General features: G+C 37.8%; 3 protein-coding genes across 5 annotated transcripts; all 3 read right to left on the reverse strand.

The window, feature by feature from the left end:
- Window positions 1-136: 136 nt before the first annotated feature.
- Window positions 137-8,296, reverse strand: LOC129453866 (amine sulfotransferase). Of its 3 annotated transcripts, none has more exons than XM_055218251.2 (6): window positions 7,970-8,296; window positions 1,472-1,674; window positions 1,270-1,396; window positions 1,078-1,172; window positions 807-987; window positions 137-673 (listed from the first exon to the last, which is right to left on the reverse strand). In XM_055218251.2, the coding sequence occupies exons 1-6, from the start codon at window positions 8,040-8,042 to the stop codon at window positions 555-557; spliced, it is 798 nt and encodes a 265-aa protein (XP_055074226.2). In that variant the 5' UTR covers window positions 8,043-8,296; the 3' UTR covers window positions 137-554. The 3 variants fall into 3 exon arrangements, with proteins under 3 accessions (XP_055074226.2, XP_055074225.2, XP_055074227.2); XM_055218250.2 differs by lacking the exon at window positions 7,970-8,296 and adding an exon at window positions 3,005-3,235; XM_055218252.2 differs by lacking the exon at window positions 7,970-8,296 and adding an exon at window positions 2,887-2,991.
- Window positions 8,297-9,304: 1,008 nt separating this feature from the next.
- Window positions 9,305-11,639, reverse strand: LOC129453872 (amine sulfotransferase). Its single transcript, XM_055218261.2, has 6 exons — window positions 11,412-11,639; window positions 10,385-10,587; window positions 10,183-10,309; window positions 9,991-10,085; window positions 9,726-9,906; window positions 9,305-9,628 (listed from the first exon to the last, which is right to left on the reverse strand). The coding sequence occupies exons 1-6, from the start codon at window positions 11,575-11,577 to the stop codon at window positions 9,510-9,512; spliced, it is 891 nt and encodes a 296-aa protein (XP_055074236.2). The 5' UTR covers window positions 11,578-11,639; the 3' UTR covers window positions 9,305-9,509.
- Window positions 11,640-13,185: 1,546 nt separating this feature from the next.
- Window positions 13,186-17,452, reverse strand: LOC129453876 (amine sulfotransferase). Its single transcript, XM_055218265.2, has 6 exons — window positions 17,248-17,452; window positions 16,288-16,490; window positions 16,082-16,208; window positions 13,899-13,993; window positions 13,616-13,796; window positions 13,186-13,502 (listed from the first exon to the last, which is right to left on the reverse strand). Exons 1-6 carry the CDS (start codon window positions 17,402-17,404, stop codon window positions 13,384-13,386), a joined length of 882 nt encoding a protein of 293 aa, XP_055074240.2. The 5' UTR covers window positions 17,405-17,452; the 3' UTR covers window positions 13,186-13,383.
- Window positions 17,453-19,266: the final 1,814 nt, after the last annotated feature.

The following is a 19,266-nucleotide window of genomic DNA, read 5'->3' on the forward strand; positions in this document are numbered from 1 at the left end:
TCAATCTCAAATTCTCACGGTACTTTGACATCATCCACCTATCGTTCTAGTGGCGCTACATGAAGAAGGACAACCCTTATAACTCTTCTTTCAAAGTAAGAGTCTAATCTTGTTAGAGGCAATAAAAATCAAAAAATTTTATAATTATGAATCTTCAAATTTTATTATTCCAAATTATTATACATTATATAAGCAGATGTATGTGAATAAAATACTAAAAAGTTTGAAAGTTCATTCAATAAAACTGACTGGTGGTGTATGTTAGTCATTTGTTCATTTGTTTCACACTAATTTGAGAAATACAATTCAGTTTTTTTCACACTACAAGATAAAAGTCTAAAAAATTAATTTAGTAAATTTAAATGTTTTCCATACTATACATAATGTTTGTTATCTTTACATTACTAAACACTATTAAACAAATGTTATTTGTCATAAAACTCTTACTGATTTTTATATGGATGAATAACTAATACATGCGTTCATATGTTGGTCACAACGGGTTGCACTAGTTCACATTTTATTGTAGATTTATGACATTTATTGTCATTATTTCAGCCATGTAGGTCCCAGTTAAAGTCAAGATGAAGGTCTTTCATTCTGTCATGGTAAACCTGGTCAAAGCGTTCACTTTGAGCTACGGTTAATGAGTTTTTCCAGTCCCCAACTGTTCCTGTAACACAGCAAATAAATAAATGAGCACAATATTTCCACTGCCAAACGTCAAAAATTCACTCTTGAATATTGAACTACTTCATAGTCTACTAGCAACATCTCAAACGTATGCTTATTTAATTTTCTCTGACCTTTGCGCACAAATAGTGCTTTTGGGTGGTCTGTGATGTTTTCTGGCATGAATTCGTAGTTGGCTTTGGGGTCTTTCTGCATGTTGTTGAAAGTTGCTTTTTCCACCACTTTATTAATCGCTGCGTCTGACAGATTCTTCCCCACAAATGTACACATTTTTATAACTGCAGATCTGAGGTCCTAATAAAAAATAAAAGTATGTATTCAATAAATATACGTAAAACCAAAGGTCGGATAGACTCATATATCTTGAGTACAGATAGTTTTCACCTTGATCATCTCTTCATAAGTCAAGAACAAGATGTTGTATTTGTCTTTATTTGAGATCCATCCTCTGATGTGGTCAAACCAACATCCACCAACCACTACAAACCAAACACAACTTCTAAAGCTGAAAAAACTAAGTTCTCAGAGAAGTTGTATAACATTGAATGATTCAGTAAAGGTCTGCATGGCTCTTACTCCATCCTGTGAAAAACTTATCCAGCAGGTCATCGTAGCTCTCTAAAGGTTCCATGTTCTTCATCTTATTTGCAAAATGGAAGTAAGACACCATGACATCTTTTGGGTTTCTCATGACGTAGATGATCTAAGAGCAAAGAAGTGATGCATTAACAACCATAAATGATGTCAACAGCTCACTGATAGATTGATGTATACACACTTTTCCTTTATCTTGCAATTCATTAGGCACCATGTGCTCGTGTAAATGGGAAGCGAAGAGTCTTGGAGACGGACGGGACTCGTAATCTTTGTCTTTTTCCCGAAACTCCAGCCAAGGCATCTGCTCGTATGTGGTTTCGTTTGCTTTGTCTGGAAAATCTTCCTCAAAAAGTAAAGTAATTATCCGTTGGGTCCATACCGTACCTTAGAAAGAGGACAGGAGAACAAACAAAGGGGTCTATTGGTGCTTTGTGCATTATATATACACTGTAATCAATGCAGCAGTTTTGACTTTTCAAGTTGGCATAACTTATACAGTCCCTCCAGAAAAACGTGATTGTGCGGTCGCGCGATATATTGCATAATCAGCCAAAGTCCGCATATTTATGCGGGGCTGCATTTTTTCCAAATACGACGCACTTTCGCCGCATTAATTACAAATTTCCGCGCACAAAATATGCGGGGCTTGCATGATTTCATAATCTCCGCATTTTCGTAGCAAAAAGTCACATATATATTAGCAGAAAGTTGAAAAATGTTGCATTTACTTCCCAAAAGCGTAGCCGTGTCCTCTATTGCCATGGGAACGTTATGAAGTGACGTGATTATGTGACGTGAACATCATTGCAGCTTTTGCAAGTTTCGTCAGTTTTTGCAAGTTCCACAATTTTCACAATTTCCATCGCATAAATTGCATAAATATCCCGCATATTCCATCGCATTTTTTAAGAAAACGTGCGGCAAAATCGAGGATTTTTGCCCGCAACAATCACAAAAAAACTCTTTTTCTGGAAGGACTGCTTATAAAAACAAGTTGAAATTGTTTAACTTAAGTTGTTAAGTTAAATTAACATAAAACTAGATGTTGATTTTGACATAATTAACTAAACATTGCAAGACTATGATTGTTGATCATTTGTTATTTTTTTAAATACCACACTGCAAAAATGATCTGTTAATTTTTTACACATTGTGTGTGTCATGCCATTTAAAGCTTTATTTCATGTTAAAACAAATGAAAGGGACAACACAAGTTGTGTTAAAAACAGTGATGGGAGTAACGCTTTACAAAGTAATTCCGTTACTGTAATTCCAATACTTTTAGCGGTAATGAGCATGTAACGAAGTATATATTTTTTAATCAAGTAACGCAGTTACAATTATTGAAATTTAAATGAGTTTTTTACTCGCTTTACACTCTTAGAACGAATGTGTTAAAAACAACACATTATTGTTGATTCTGGGACAACACACTAACTGCGTTGTCCCAGAATTCACCCATCTTTTTGTTATTATTGAAACAACATATTTTGTGTTACTTTTAACACAACATGTGTTATACTGTATTTTAACACAAAATCAACACAAAATGACACATAATGTGTTAAAATTACACATAATGTGTTAAAAGCTTACCACACAATGATGTGTAAAAAATTAACACATCCTTTCTAAGAGTGTACTCTATTTTGTGAAAAATTAACACTTGCAGACAACGCGTTACTCCTTCATCTCACCATCTACAATAACTTACCGGATTTTGGAAAGGTAACAAGAAAGAGATCATCATCCCTTATTTGGAAATCCTTCAAGCTGTCAATAAAATCTGTAGTAATAATATTTGTTTCATCTATTGGAAACACCATTCCTTTGTATGTTAAGAATTTGTCACTAAGTTTTTTGTATTCATATTGAGCCATTTCACACTTCTTGCTGTGCCGAATCAAATACCGGAGGCAAGAGAATAAAGTTTCATTGAGAAAAGAATTTAATATTGTCTGTTGGTTAATGGCCAAACTTTGGACTTTATACGTCAACACAAATGTTCTGGTCTTATCTGTCTTTGTAAAGTTCAAATAAGACATGTATTAAAGATCAGCTGACATTGCAAAAACCAATTAAATGTACATTAACAATATAAATCCAGACCTATTATTTAGTTATGTAGTACACTGAAAAAAATTCATTCAATTTACTCATTTTTTTTTAAAGTAAGTGGTTGCAATCAACTTATTTAAGCTACATTTAAACAAAAAAGATTAGTAAAGTAAAATACAATAAAAAAACTTTTAATTGTACGTTTAAATGTAGCTTAAATAAATTGAGTAAATTGAATGAATCATTTTTTTTCTGTGTAATTTCAGTTTTATTTATTTATATTATGACCAAATCATTACATTGGTGTTTAACGCCTACATTTTCCCAGGTTGTGATCAACTCGTGATATATTTCTATGCAAAATAATTAGGTAAAGCCAGGGTAGGGTACACAACATTGAAACTTGATGTTAGTCTGTCCCAAGAAAACAAGCAACACATATCATTACATGCACTTTCCTAACTGTTTGAGTTCTTGCACTCCAAGAAAAGATGTTAATTTTTTACAAATTTACACATGCTGTGCTTTAAACACATTATGTGTCATTTTGTGTTGATTTTGTGTTAAAACAAAACACAAGTTGTTTTAAAAGTAACACAAAATGTGTTGTTTCAATGTTGTATTCTGGGACAATGCATTTAGTGTGTTGTTCCTAAACTAACACTAGCCTCTTTCACACAGTAATTCTGGTAAATTACCATGAATTTACCAGAATGAATTTACCAGTAAATACAAAAATGTGCTGTTCACACACGCAGTGGCGTTCCGTTATTTTACCAGTAAGACATCATTCACACATCAGTATCAAAATACCGGTAAATTCGTTGAGAAAGCGGAAGTACCTGTAGCACGCGGCGAGCTCAGTGTTGTATTTGTAAACAATCCATGTCGTTCATAACCACGGTCCGTATTTTGTTGTTTTCACGTCTGTGGTAAACAGTCGCGAAGTTGCTCATGACCAAACAACAATGAATGAGACGACGTCAAACCGAAAATGCGTTTTTAACAACAGTACTGTTTGCACTTTAGGCTTCACAGAGGGCAGACCCGTCGCCAGACCTCAGTCTTAAAGGGGGCATATGAAATGCATGGGAGGGCACACTTATTATTAGCCTACAGTACGTATACTTATATATACTGTATTCGCGCAGCACGTAATCATCACGTTAAACATAACCATCAGCAATATGACCAGATAGCCTATAGCCTACACCACATTACATAGAAACAATTTTATTAATATCCATAAATCTATACAACATATTATATGTAACACCAGAGGCATCTCTTAAACATTGCATTTTAAAGCAGTCAACAGAGGGATATGCATTGCCATAAGACACGTGCGCACACACACATATTCACACACACACACGCAGACTTTGAACCTACCGGCACTTGAGAGGAGGGAAGGGAGAGACGACAGCGCATCCTTCAGTCAGTACAGCGGCAGGCGGCGTTTCTCCGAGCAGAACCTCCTCATTAAAGTGTCCTTCCACTCGGAATTAAACCTGTGAGTGAGGTCCTTTTCAAAAGCAAGCTGAATCAGCTGGGCCTTGCGTCTGTGCAGCATACTGCGCCGATGCTCTGAGAAGATGCTTTTGAGCGTGGAAAATGAGTTTTCACACATCGCCGTGGAAGCTCCTAAAGTTAGGGCAAGTGTGTAGGCTGTGAGAACAGTAGGCATAGCCTGGAGTGCACAGCTGAATGTGCTGAGGATGTTGGCTATTGTCCATTTTCCATCTTCGGGGGGAACCGGGGTGTCAGTCATTTTCTTCACCAGGAACTCACGAGCCACAGTATATTCAGATTCAACCACATCAGTTCCAGCTAATACTAGGAGAGGGGTTACCTTTGATGGGTCCAGGAAATTATCCACGTCCTCTGGGTTCAAAGCAGCCAGTGCGCAAATGAGCTCGCTACTGCGCTCTCCAAAACGCGCATTCATCTCTCCTTGCACAGCATCAATAACACTGTAAAACAATCTCATGAACTCAGTCTTTTCGTCTATGTCACTTTGTGGCTGACCAACTGTTTCTTCAACTGCAAATCCGCGAAGGTTCTTGTTAATTGTGAGTCTTCTCTTGCTTGGACCAGGGTCGGTCACCGGCACAGTCTCGGTAACAGATGCTGGAGGAGCGCAGATATCCCACAGTCCAGAAAACTCGTTTTCTGTGCGCAGTGTCTTCACGCAGTCAGAAGCACTATTCACAAGTGTCACCGCAGTGAACAAGTCCATATCTTCTGACTGTAGCAGTCTGTTAGGCGGCTCGAAAAGTGACAACAGTTTCATAACAAGGTGCGCAATGAAAAGAAAACTGCGCTGCGTAATGGCACGAAGCAGCCCTGTTGCCTCGACGCGCACCTCCGCTCCAAGGCCTCGTGTGTTTTCCACCTCGGTCAGTAATGTGGAAATGTCGTGAAAACTCTTCACCACAACTTTGACCGTTGCCAAGTGGCCAGTCCATCTCTGATCCAAGAGACGTTTCAGGGTATCACCTTTGTACAGAATCGCCACGGTTGGCTTCCTGATGAAGTTGTACAGCATGTTGCATACTCCAAAAAAATCCTCGACAGCTGCTTCACTGGACATGGCATGAATTACAACCAGATGAAGCTGGTGATTAAAGCAGTGAATATATGGTATGTTACGATCCAGCTTGTTTTGGAGCAATTTCTGCACACCACCATGCCTGCCAGACATGAGTGATGCGCCATCATAAACCTGACTCAGGATTTTGTCCGTGCTGAGTCCGGCGCTGGTGAGCTCATCAATGATGACACCTGTCAGAGCCTCTGCATCACCTTTCTCAGATGTGGCCATTACCAAGAGGCGCTCACACACACAGTAGTTTTCGTCAACAAAACGCAAAACTACAGATATATTTTCTTGGCCTAAAGAATCCCGTGTGCCATCCACTTTAATTGAATACCAGCTGTCACCGATTTGTCTCACTATCTCCTCTGTCACGAGTTTGCTCATCATTTCGATAATCTCGTTTTGAATCTGTGGGCTGGTATAGCGTGCCTTCTGTGGTATTGTTTTTGTAATCTTTTTCAGTTCAGGATCTTTGCGCATGGTGTACTCAAAAAGAGACAAAAACAGCCCCATGGAGCTATTATCATCCTCTAGCAGCACACTGGCAAAACCAGCATTATCTCCACGTAATGGCAATTGATTCACCACTAAAAACTCTATCATATCAATTACAGCTGACATGTAGTATCTGTTGCGAGCCAGTTGCTCTGAATTTAAGAGACTGGAAATCTCTTTTCCTGTCTCTCTACGTTTTTCTGAATCTCTCCACATTGTTTCACAGGCTAAATGTTCTTTTGAGGCTGCATGCTTATTTAAAACCTTGCCTGTTTCAATCGCATGTTTCCAATCGTTAAATCCCTTAATAGAGAACTTTGCGTCCGATGATACAGATTTGAATTTCCTGCAGGCGTAACAAAATGCGGAGTCCTTTTCCACCGAGTATTCAAGCCAGTCCCTGTTAAAATACCAGCTAGAGGAAAAGGATAGTTTTTTTGAACCAAACATTTTGACTGGAAATTTGCTCAACACAACCTGTTTGGGTTTGTCCGTGCCGAGGTCACTCACACGCGCTTCATCAGGCAGTTGTTGTGGCCGAAATGCTGCCCCAGTCGTGGTTGCACTTGACCCGCAAGGCCCGGGGTCGGGCTCCACGGAGCTGGCATCGGGCTCAGGCTGTCGTCCAGGGTCTCCTTCTCCAACATCAGGCGTCGATGTCGTTTTAATTTTGGCAGCGGAGACTGTTGGTGGGCTTTTAAACCATTTGCGGATATCCATTTTGAAGCAGCAGCTAAGCGTCCAGTTTAAAACTCGTCCAGTTTTTTAAAAAAGTGCGGTAACTGTTGAGCGGCTATACTGACGTAGGCTACGTCACGTTCCCATCAATCAAACAAAATCACACCATTGTTTTTTTTATATTTTTAATGTTTTGATGTTTTAATGATAAAGAATACAACATTAATGCAACACAAAATTAGCAAATATGATAATATAAAATTACAGTATTTTTTAAATACTGGGAGGGGGGCACAAGGGTCGTTGAGGGCGGGCCCGGCCCCCTGTGGCCCGCCCATAGCGACGGGTGTGACAGAGGGCGTGCTAAGGACGTCGGCAATTCGGTGGTAAGCTGTTTTAAACAACTTTGGTTAAGAAATGTGGACGTAAACTTCAGGTGTGCTCAACTTTCAAGCAGCATGTGTGTGGAAACGTCAGTAAACACTGCGGGGGTAAACACGTTATCTGTATTGGCCCGAAGCTGTCAGCACGGTCTGACGTTGTCCGTTCTAAATGCCGGTAATCCTATAATTTTCGTTCACACACTGCGCTTACCGGTAAATTACTGGTAATCTTACAACCTGTCTTACTGGTAAATTGGGAGCACTGATTTACCGGAAAGGTTCTGTTCACACATGACATGTTAACGGCAATTTACCAGTAAATTACCAGTAAAGACTGTATGTGTGAAAGGGACTATAGATTGTGTTATTTTTAACACATCCATTCTAAAAGTGTATGATGTTACTGTCACAACATGATAGATAATAACAAACAGTATGTTAATCTTGTTGTTACTACAGTACATACAGAAAATTTGTTGATTTTCAGTTTTGTATCTCAGTGATGTCCCAGATGAAGTAGACGCGGTCAAAGCATTCATTCTGAGCCACAGTTAATGAGTTCATTCCAAGCGTGCCGCACAAGCTCTGAAAAGTGAAACCAAAATGTCTCGATCGCCCCCCAGTGACTGGTCCCAGTATAGGTCATGAACCCCGCCTCCCCCATGTTATTCAATGGGACTTGAGACTAACTAAACTATTTAATGACACTTCAGTTATCTTTTTCCAAAGCAGTTTTTTTTACAGTTTTTTTACAGTCTACACTGTAATAAATCCGTAGAAATTACAATGCTATTGCAGCTGGGTTGCCGGTAAATTACCGTAGATTTAAATTTATGTTATTTACTGGCAAGAGTTTGTTCAAAGTTGAATACATTTTAAATATTAACAAGCCTTTATCTTTACAGAATAAAATTATAGAACAACAGCCTCATGCAAAGCACTCTGGGAACCAGAAATCATCATCAAACTTTTTCAGTTTTTTGCTTCAGATTTTGTTTCCCAGAATGTTTAGCTTGATGCTGTTTTTCTAGTTTTATTCTGTAAAGACAAAGACTTGTAAATGTTTAATGTTCATTTAACTTTGAACAAAATGTTGCCAGTAATAACATAAATTTAAATCTACGGTAAGTTACCGGCAACCCAGCCGCAAATTTCTACGGAATTTTTTTACAGTCTATGGTACTTCCAATCTCCAACAGTTCACTGATTAGTTGTTGTGGTGTTTGTCCCGCCCCTCCTTCACTATAATTGGACGGTTGAGTAAAAAGTGACATCGACGAGCTAAGCTTTTATGGCAAAAATCCCCACTGCTTAAAACATAGTAGTGGAAAGACCAAAATCACTAAAGAGGCAACTGGAAACACTGCAAATGATAAAAGTCAAAATCTAAAAGTGAAGAAACTAAACCACCATCCTGATCTCACAAGAATTCTTACATATTTTGTGAGGTGGCGAATTTGTATAATTTGTACTAAGTTAATCATACAAAAAAACGTACGATTATCATAAAAGCAATAACGAAACTCCACCCCTAACCCCAACGTCACAGGGTTCAAGGCAAATTGTACAAAAAATGTATAAATGTGGTTGTAGTAATAAATACGAATTTCTCGAATCGCTCTCGCGGTACTTTAACATCATCGCGTTTCAGTTAATGGCGCTGCATGAAGTCGGACAACCTTATAACGCTTCTTTCAAAGTAACAGTCTAATCTTGTTAGAGGCAATACAAGTCCATAAAACTTATAATTATAAATCTTTAAAGTTTATTATTCCATATAACATGATGTATGTGAATAAAATAAGAAGTGCATATCTTTGTTTATTTGTTTCACACTCATTTTAGAAATACAATTCAGTTTTCCAAAATAAAAGTCTAAAAATTTAATTTAGTAAATTTCAATGTTTTCCGTACTATACATAATGTTTACTATGTTTACATTACTATACACTATTGAACAAATGTTTTGTTTTTTGTTTAGATTTTTAACATGTCATGGCATAATTTCAGCCATGTAGGTCCCAGTTGAAGTCAAGATGAAGGTCTTTCATTCTGTCATGGTAAACCTGGTCGAAGCGTTCACTTTGAGCTACGGTTAATGAGTTCTTCCAGTCCCCAACTGTTCCTGTAACACAGCAAATAAAAAATTCACTCTTGAATATTAAACTACTTCATAGTCTACTAGCAACCTCTCAAACGTATGCTAATTAATTTTCTCTGACCTTTGCGCACGAATAGTGCTTTTGGTTGGTCCGTGACGTTCTCTGGCATGAATTCGTAATTGGCTTTGGGGTCTTTCTTCATGTTGTTGAACGTTGTCCTTTCCACCACTTTATTAATCGCTGCGTCTGACAGATTCTTCCCAACAAACTTACAGATTTTTACAACGGCAGATCTGAGGTCCTAATAAAAGATAAAAGCAATATACTCAATAAATATGCATAAAATCAAAGGTCGGATATTCTCATATATCGAACAAGTTTTCACCTTGATCATCTCTTCATAAGTCAAGAACAAGATGTTGTATTTGTCTTTGTTTGAGATCCATCCTCTGATGTGGTCAAACCAACATCCACCGACCACTACAAACCAAACACAACTTCTAAAGCTGAAAAAACTAAGTTCTCAGAGAAGTTGTATAACATTGAACAATTCAGTAAAGGTCTGCATGGCTCTTACTCCATCCTGTGAAAAACTTTTCCAGCAGGTCATCGTAGCTCTCTAAAGATTCCAGGTGCTTCATCTTATTTGCAAAATGGAAATAAGACACCATGACATCTTTTGGGTTTCTCATGACGTAGATGATCTAGGAGCAAAGAAGTGATGCATTAAAACCCATAAATTATGTCAACAGCTCACTGATTGATTGATGTATACACACTTTTCCTTTATCTTGCAACTCATTAGGCACCATGTGCTCGTGTAAATGGGAAGCGAAGAGTCTTGGAGACGGACGGGACTCGTAATCTTTGCCTTTTTCGCGAAACTCCAGCCAAGGCATTTGCTCGAATGTGGTTTCATTTACTTTGTCTGGAAAATCTTCCTCAAATAGTAAAGTAATTATTCGTTGGGTCCATACAGTACCTTAGAAAGAGGACAGGAGAACATACACAGAGATCTATTGTCGCTCTGTTTGGACGTATCATAAGTTGACATAACTTATAAAAACAAGTTGAAATTGTTTAACTTAAGTTGTTAAGTTAAAGTAACATAAAAATACATGTTGATTTGACATATTTTTTACAGGGTACTAAACATTGCAAGACTATGATTGTTGATCATTTGTTCATTTTTTAAATACCAGAGATAAAAGTTTATTTACGTAAATTTAAGTAACTGTGTGTCAAATGTTTCTCCTAAATTAAATAAATTGTCAAATTGTATATGCATACAGAGTTATACAATAAGGTTAGCATAGTCCATAGATAACAGTTTAGATATCAGTTCAGTTGTTATCTGTGACAAATTTTATAAATGTATTCACAGTCATTTTTTCAATTTAATTCATCCATAGCAAATAAAAGTATTAATTTCTTTTAAAAACTTTGAAAAACAACTTACAGAAATGTTTTAACAAAAGTGTATATGCTTTATCTCTATATACCAGCATGTACTGTATACCACCAGCGCATCCAGGATAACATTTTTAAAGAGTTTTGTTCCAAATATTTTTTTACAAAAATCTAATTAAATCTAATTAATATCAATTCCAATTAATATCAATCAAACTGCATTTGGTTTATTTTGATGTAAGCCTACATAACAAAAAATACAGCTTAGTAGCACAATAAAAACATGATAACAAAAATTGTTTTGACAAAAATCATTTTGGAACCAAACTCTTCATTTTTTTTTACTAGCAATACTAAAACTTTGTTAACTTTAACTCACCGTCTACAATAACTTACCGGATTTTGGGAAGGTAACGAGAAAGAGATCATCATCCCTTATTTTGAAATCCTTCAAGCTGTCAATAAAATCTGTGGTAATAATATTTGTTTCATCTATTGGAAACACCATTCCTTTGTATGTAAAGAATTTGTCACTAAGTTTTTTGTATTCGTGTTGAGCCATTTTTCACTTGTAGCTGTTCCGAATCGACTCTACCGGAGACAAGAGAGACAAGTTTAATTAAAAATAAGGGGTTAGTTAATATTGCCCGTTGGTTTATGACCAGACTTTGGACTTTACGTCAACAAAAACATATTTGTCTTTGTACAGTTCAACTAGACATGTATTATTAAAGATCAGCTGACATGGCAAAAAACAATAAAATGTACAATAACAATAAATCCAGACCTTTTATTTAGTTATAAAGTAATTTCAGTTTTATTTCTTTATATTATGACCATATGTGGTCATTACATTGGTGTTTAACGCCTACATTTTCGCAGTTTGTGAACAACTCTATATTTCTGTGCAAAATTATAAGCCAGGGTAGGGTAAGGGCCCATAAAGGCCTCTTGATGTTAGTATGTCCCACGAAAACAAGCAACACATCATTACATGTACTTTCCTAATTGTTTGTGTTCTGCACTCTCAGATGAAGTGAAGTTAAAGTCCTTTCATTTTCTCTTGGTAGACGCGGTCAAAGCGTTCATTCTGAGCCACAGTTAATGAGTTCATTCCAAGCGTGCCGCAAAAGCCCTGAAAAGTGAAACCAAAATATCTTGATCGCCCCCTAGTGACTAGTCCCAGTATAGGTCATAAACCCCGCCTCCCCCATGTTATTCAATGGGGCTTGAGACCAACTAAACAATTTAATTACACGTAAGTTATCTTTTTCCAAAGCTGGTTTCTGTCATTTACTGTAGTTTTTATCATGCTGATGTAAATTCAAGTGTTTGTTTTTAAAATAAGTTTGTTTTTAGTTAGTTATTTAATGCTATAAAACGGTGGTGTCACGTCATGATTGACAGCTGTGATATGCGCATTTTGCGAGAGCAAGGGCGGGGCCTTGATTTCAGTTCGGTGATTAGTTGTTGTGGTGTTTGTCCCGCCCTCCTTCACTGTAATCCAGGGATGCACCGAATTCAGGATTCGGAATCGGCCGAATACTGGCCTTTTTGACGGGGTTCGGGTTCGGCCGAATCTTAGACTTATGCTACGCTGGTTGACGTCACGCGGCCGTTGATTACACGCATCGGGTGCTGACGGAGATAAAAAAAATTCCGGTGAGCCTTAAGGGCGGTTCACATTTGTGGACGCACCTGGAAAAAAACTAGCGCATCACACCCCATCGCTTTCATTATGCTTATGGTAATTGTCAAAATAGTTTTTCCCACTTGTCATCCTGGCATAATGTTGCCTATCCTTTTTTTTTTACAATAAAATGAAAAATACACTGCTGTGGTCGTTGTTTACTTCATTAATGTGTTTTACTGTTTTAATGGAATAAGGATGCGAGTAGGATTCGGTATTCGGTTTCGGATTCGATTTTTCAAAAATGGCAGTAGCTGCCGCATTTTTTCCGTGTACAACTTTGGGTCAAACGTTGAGCTCGTCAATGTCACCTTTTACTCAGCCGTCCGATTACAGTAGGAATGCACCGAATCCAGATTTTTTGGGTTCGGCCGAATACCGAATCAACTGTTTAAGATTCGGCCGAAGTCGAATAACCTTATAACTCTTCTTTCAAAGTAAAAGTCTAATCTTGTTAGAGGCAATAAAAATCCATAAAACTTATAATTATTAATCTTTGAATTTTATTATTCCAAGTTATATAAGCAGATGTATGTGAATAAAATAAGAAAAAGTTTAAATTGAATCATTCAGTAAAAGTGACTGGTGGTGTATGTATGCCTTTGTTCATTTGTTTCACAGTCATTTTAGAAATACAATTCAGTTTTCCAAGATAAAAGTCTTTTTAATGTCATAATTTCAGCCATGTAGGTCCCAGTTAAAGTCAAGATGAAGGTCTTTCATTCTGTCATGGTAAACCTGGTCGAAGCGTTCACTTTGAGCTTCGGTTAATGAGTTCTTCCAGTCCCCAACTGTTCCTGTAACACAGCAAATAAATAAATTAGCATTTCCACTGCCAAAGATAAATCAACATATGATACATGTAAAAAAAAGTTTTGCTAAAACTTATGCTTATTTAATTTTCTCAGACCTTTCCGCACAAAGAGTCCTTTTGGCTGGTCTGTAAGTTTTTGTGGCATGAATTCATAGTTGGCTTTGGGGTCTTTCTGCATGTTGTTGAACGTTGTTCTTTCCACCACTTTATTAATCGCTGCGTCTGACAGATTCTTCCCCACAAACGTACAGATTTTTACAACGGCAGATCTGAGGTCCTGATAAAAGATGAAAGCAATGTATTTAATATATATATACGTAAAACCAAAGGTCGGAAAGACTCCTATATCTTGATCAGAAACTAGCCAGATAGTTTTCACCTTGATCATCTCTTCATAAGTCAAGAACAAGATGTCGTATTTGTCTTTATTTGATATCCATCCTCTGATGTGGTCAAACCAACATCCACCGAGCACTACAAAACAAACAAAACTTGTAAAAGATGAAAAAACACATTTTTCAGAGAAGTTGTATAACATTGAACGATTCAGTAAAGTTCCCTTTCGAAAACTGTCTCTCGACATTGCGTCATTGCCTTGTTCAAAAAAAGCGCACTTTGGCTGATTCTCATGGGTTTCGGCCACAAACGGGTCCTGTTCATAGCGGCTGGCCTCCCTTAGCACATGCTTCCCTTGCCACATACTAGCCGTTTCACAATGTCAAGAAAGGATCCTCGGAAGCTAGAATTTCGAGAATGCTATGTCATCGACGTCCGTCGAAGGACTGTTCCAATGTCGAGGATCCTCGAAATTTCAACCAAGGACAGAGTCCTTCATTCGAGAAATATCCCATATACAGGAAAGGATGCAAATTTGTATCCTTTGCGCTCTTCACGCGCTGAAATCACCCACAATCCTATGCGCGCAGCACCGAAAGCACACCTTTCAATCACGCAATGACGTAATGACGTGCACTTGCTAGTCTGTTCCATTTAACGTGTTCTCCGAATGCTTAAAAGGAGCCTCGCCTAGCCCCTGAAGGAAGCGACTTGTAAGGACTAGTACTGCCAAGGAAGTATCCTTGACATTGAGAACCGGCTGATGTCTTCCCGCCTCGAGCGCAGCTGCGCTCAGTGTACGTTTCGGCCACATCACTTACGTGGGCGTCAAATGTGTGGTCAAAAGTATTAAGGGATTTGCTGTTGCAACTTGGCTATCAGCTAAGAACAGAGAGTGAACATTGGCTTTAGCATCTGTGGCTCATATAGCATGTATTCCTTAATCAATCAGTGAAGGAATCCCTAGCGTCCCCATGGCTGTTTTGGGTGACGGCGGGAAATTTCGTGTTAGCTATGTTGGGCTCCGAAGTGTTGTGTCAGCTGGTGCACAGCGGAATGTCGTAGACTCGAGCAAGCACACAGTTCAAAGTTCACAGCACATAGTATGTAACTGGCAGGGGCGTCGGACTGGGGGTAAAACCAGTACTGATTACCAGGGCCCCTAAGGAAGAGAGGGCGCTTGAAAAGTCTGGAATATATTATGGGGGTGGGGCATGGGGTCCCATCAGGACTGCCTATGCATAGGGCCGAGATCTTGTGCAACGCCCCTGGTAACTGGCTGCGCTATGCTCTGTGCAGTACAGTTCAGGAGTCCACAACGTCTCGGTGCTCCGGTGACATTCAGCCACAATCCGAGCATAGTTCACAGCACACAGTATGTAACTGGCTGTTACTACGTGTTTCTGTGTATAAGAAGATGTCTCTCTTTTCTGCTTGGCTTCTGTATCCTTTGCAGCCCAACCAGCGAGTAGCTGCAGACCCTGGGTCAGTTTTTCTACTGCTCTATGTATCTATGACACAGCATGTAATGGGCACCTGGATGCGTGCGGTAAGCCATTTCTGGACATGTTCTAATGGGGCCCCAACACCCCAAGCATTTGACAGTGTTTATCCCTTTACCCCTGCTTTGGGAGTATTCTTGGATCCTATTACTCTATTGCAGGATTCTACTTTTATACACTATCCAATCTAAGAGTGGGCAGTTGCGCATCCTACTCCTGGATATTCCCTGTTTGGAGAGTGTGCTGACCGGCCACAGGCGCGTTCTTTTACTTTGGATTGTGTGTGGGCATAGGAGTATGGTCTGCATGCCAGCTATATGACATGTTCAATTGTGCAAGACTGTGGTTCAGACTCTCCTTGTTGCACTCTAGTAGGGGACACGCTATGCTTGGCCAAGTGCCAGCAGTTTGCGTGCCCCAATTCGATTCTGCTGCTGGTAAGCGTGGAATTGCGGTGAGGATGGGGGGTGAATACTTATGACCCGGTGATCTGTCCAGAGTCGAGTGTTCTGCCTTTACAGTAGCCGTAGTTGACCACGATGCAGGTTGAGGGTTTCAACGCCGCTCCTGTGGCATTTGGCACCTCTATGTATTGCTACGATAAGACCTATATGCTGGCTGTGTCTGTATGTACTCTATCCTGGCTCAGGACTTACGCCGACTCAACGGGGACTGTGCTATGTGAGGTTACGATAGTAACCGAGATGTTCTGCATGGCTCTTACTCCATCCTGTGAAAAACTTTTCCAGCAGGTCATCGTAGCTCTCTATAGGTTCCAGGCTCTTCATCTTTTTTGCAAAATGAAAATAAGACACCATGACATCTTTTGGGTTTCTCATGACGTAGATGATCTAAGAGCAAAGAAGTGAAGCATTAAAAACCATAAATGATGTCAACAGCTCATTGGTTGATTAACTGATGTATACACACTTTTCCTTTATCTTGCAACTCATTAGGCACCATGTGCTCGTGTAAATGGGAAGCAAAGAGTCTTGGAGACGGACGGGACTCGTAATCTTTGTCTTTTTCCCGAAACTCCAGCCAGGGCATCTGCTCGAATGTGGTTTCGTTTGCTTTGTCTGTAAAATCTTCCTCAAATAGTAAAGTAATTATCCGTTGGGTCCATACCGTACCTTAAAAAAGAGGACAGGACAACAAACACAGTGATCTGTTGGTGCTTTGTGCATTATTCATACACTGCAATAAATGCAGCATGAAGTTAAAACAACTTGGTCAATTCATTCTAGTATTTTAAGTTTTGACTTGTGATAAGTTGACATAACTTATAAAAACAAGTTAAAAATTGTCGGTGCGTTGCTATTTTGAGGCAACTAAAGGTTTTCATACAAAAAATAACGATTTCAATACAAATATAAACAACACAATTTTAAACATCAATTTCAAACTGGGGGTCTTCTTCCTCAATTTTTCAGTTGACATATTTTGCCATCTAAATAGGGAATCAGCATGGGGCGAGCGCAACTGGCTTTTAAAGGGGATGAGAGCTAAGACTCTCATTGGTTTATTGCATGTTATGTCCAAAACACACCCATTATTCATTACAAGAATAGGAACAACCCTTTTAGACGGTGTGCTTGGCGCACACACCATTTTTCCTGTCTTTATATTAGCAAAAGTTTCATTAAATGTATCCATGTAAACAAAGAAAATGTACTTAGGAAATGTTTGTTTTACGTACTAATAGCTGAATTTTCCTTTTAATTAAAGGGAAGACATATCATGACAATCTGACTTTTTTATGTTTAAGTGCTATAATCGGGTCTCCATTGCTTCTATCAACCTAGAAAATGTAAAAAACATCAACCCAGTAACTTAGTTTTGGAAAACCATTCTCTGCAAGCCGGTTAAAAAAATAAGGTAATAACTTACCGGATTTTGGGAAGGTAACGAGAAAGAGATCATCATCCCTTATTTTGAAATCTTTCAAGCTGTCAATAAAATCTGTTGTAACAGCATTTTTTGGAAACACCATTCCTTTGTATGTGAAGAATTTGTCACCAAGTTTTTTGTATTCATGTTGAGCCATTTCACACTTCTAGCTGTGCCGAATACCGGAGACAAGAGAGTAAAGATTCATTGGGAAAAAGGGGGTTTATATTGTCTGGCCAGAAGACTTTGGACTTTATACGTCAACACAAATTTTGAAGTCTTCTCTGTCTTTTTACACTTCAACTAAGACATGTAGTATTAAAGTTCAGCTGACATTACAAAAAACAATGAAATGTACATTAACAATATAAATCCAGACCTTTTATTTAGTTCTAATTTCATTTTTTTCCTTTATATTAAGATCATATGTGGTCTTTATTATTTTTTAATTATCAATGGATGGTAATTTTGATCATTCTCTTTTGTCACACCTATGTATTTTTTTCACCTTGATCATCTCTTGGTAAGTCAGGAACAAGATGTTGTATTTGTCTTTATTTGAGATCCATTCTCTGATGTGGTCAAACCAACATCCACAAGCACTACAAACCAAACACGACATAACTGACATTAAAATTAATATTATGTGGCTAAAGTACATCTATCATGTATTTATGAACAGTACATGCTTTGTATAAATTTTCTTTTTAAAATTTTTCAAGCCCAGAGACAAGCAACTTGTTGTTTTGAATGGTTCAGTAAAGTTTGAATGTTCAGTAAAGTTTTGGCACTTACTCCATCCTGTAAAAAACGTATCCAGCATTTCATCGAAGCTCCAAGGACAAAAGTATTAGTAATTGTTGAAATTAACATTAACAATTCTTACAATGCGACGTGAATATATTTCCATGAATTTAACTATATGGAGGGCTAAATTTTTAATGCTTTATAATTTATATATTTAAAAAAAAATCAAAATATACAAAAAATGCACAAAATTGTTTTTGCTGAAATATATTTTGGAACGTGTTTATAATAATATATTTTTCACCTATATATTTATTTTTAATTATTACACGGCTCTCTGGAATGCTTGATTCTGATTGGTCAGTTGAGACATTTGCAGGTTCGTTCTTTTCAAATAATAACCGCTCCAAAGTAATAACGCATAGCCGGTACTACTTGTACGATTAAAATCGCTCCGCGCCAATAAAGACCAATAAAGATTACTGTTTGGCGCCATCTTGTGACAAAAACTGGATAACCACAATTAAGAATAGAAAATTTTGACATTAATTTTAACATGTACGGAAAAAACAAAACATTTAAACAGTGGATAGAAGAACGAACAACGACAAGACACAGAGAGCTTACTGAGACTGAACTTGACAAAATAGAGCATGACAGCTACGAAGCCAACACACAAAAAAATACAGAATACATTAAAACTTCTCAAAGACTGTCTAAAAGAGAAAAAAATGGAGACAGACAAGTATGAAGCAGAGGATCTTAATAAGGTATTACGATCATTTTATGCATCTGTGCAAAGTTTCGCGGAAGGATAAAAATGTCAATTTAAAACAAATATGCCAATAAAATGTTTCAAATTCATATTCATGTCCGTTTTTTTATGTGACAAGTAGCTGTGTAATAAGCGGGATAATGTAGAGGCAGCCGGTAGTTATCGGGAAAATAAGCCCCTTCAGTGTGATACAAGGACCTCCGCTTTGCGTCATTAGGCATTACAATACAGTATATTAAGCTTTCTATATATTTAAATCCATGGAAATATATTCACATTGCATTGAAAGAAAAACTTTATGTTATTAACCTGTAAACATAACAGTTTTAAAAAGTTTAAAATTAAATATATTTTCAATTTCGAACAAGTACTTTATAAAATTAACTTATTATTAGTATTTAGCAATAGCTTTTTGTAAAGAATATATTTTTTGCAATATGGAATGTACAATTAGAAATGTATTTGCTTACCCTTGAAATACATTTTAAAACATATAT

Source organism: Misgurnus anguillicaudatus, chromosome 23, assembly GCF_027580225.2.
Source record: "Misgurnus anguillicaudatus chromosome 23, ASM2758022v2, whole genome shotgun sequence".
In the NCBI taxonomy this organism is placed as follows: domain Eukaryota; kingdom Metazoa; phylum Chordata; class Actinopteri; order Cypriniformes; family Cobitidae; genus Misgurnus; species Misgurnus anguillicaudatus.

Coding starts and splice junctions, on each gene's coding strand:
- LOC129453866 (XM_055218250.2), bottom strand. CDS start 3,170: ATGGCTCAATATGAATACAAAAAACTTAGTGACAAATTCTTAACATAC. Junction 988..1,077: donor CTTATGAAGAGATGATCAAG/GTGAAAACTATC, acceptor ATTTTTTATTAG/GACCTCAGATCTGCAGTTAT. Junction 674..806: donor AGCACTATTTGTGCGCAAAG/GTCAGAGAAAAT, acceptor GCTGTGTTACAG/GAACAGTTGGGGACTGGAAA.
- LOC129453872 (XM_055218261.2), bottom strand. CDS start 11,577: ATGGCTCAACACGAATACAAAAAACTTAGTGACAAATTCTTTACATAC. Junction 10,588..11,411: donor CGTTACCTTCCCAAAATCCG/GTAAGTTATTGT, acceptor CCTCTTTCTAAG/GTACTGTATGGACCCAACGA. Junction 9,629..9,725: donor AGCACTATTCGTGCGCAAAG/GTCAGAGAAAAT, acceptor GCTGTGTTACAG/GAACAGTTGGGGACTGGAAG.
- LOC129453876 (XM_055218265.2), bottom strand. CDS start 17,404: ATGGCTCAACATGAATACAAAAAACTTGGTGACAAATTCTTCACATAC. Junction 16,491..17,247: donor CGTTACCTTCCCAAAATCCG/GTAAGTTATTAC, acceptor CTCTTTTTTAAG/GTACGGTATGGACCCAACGG. Junction 16,209..16,287: donor AGTTGCAAGATAAAGGAAAA/GTGTGTATACAT, acceptor CTTTGCTCTTAG/ATCATCTACGTCATGAGAAA.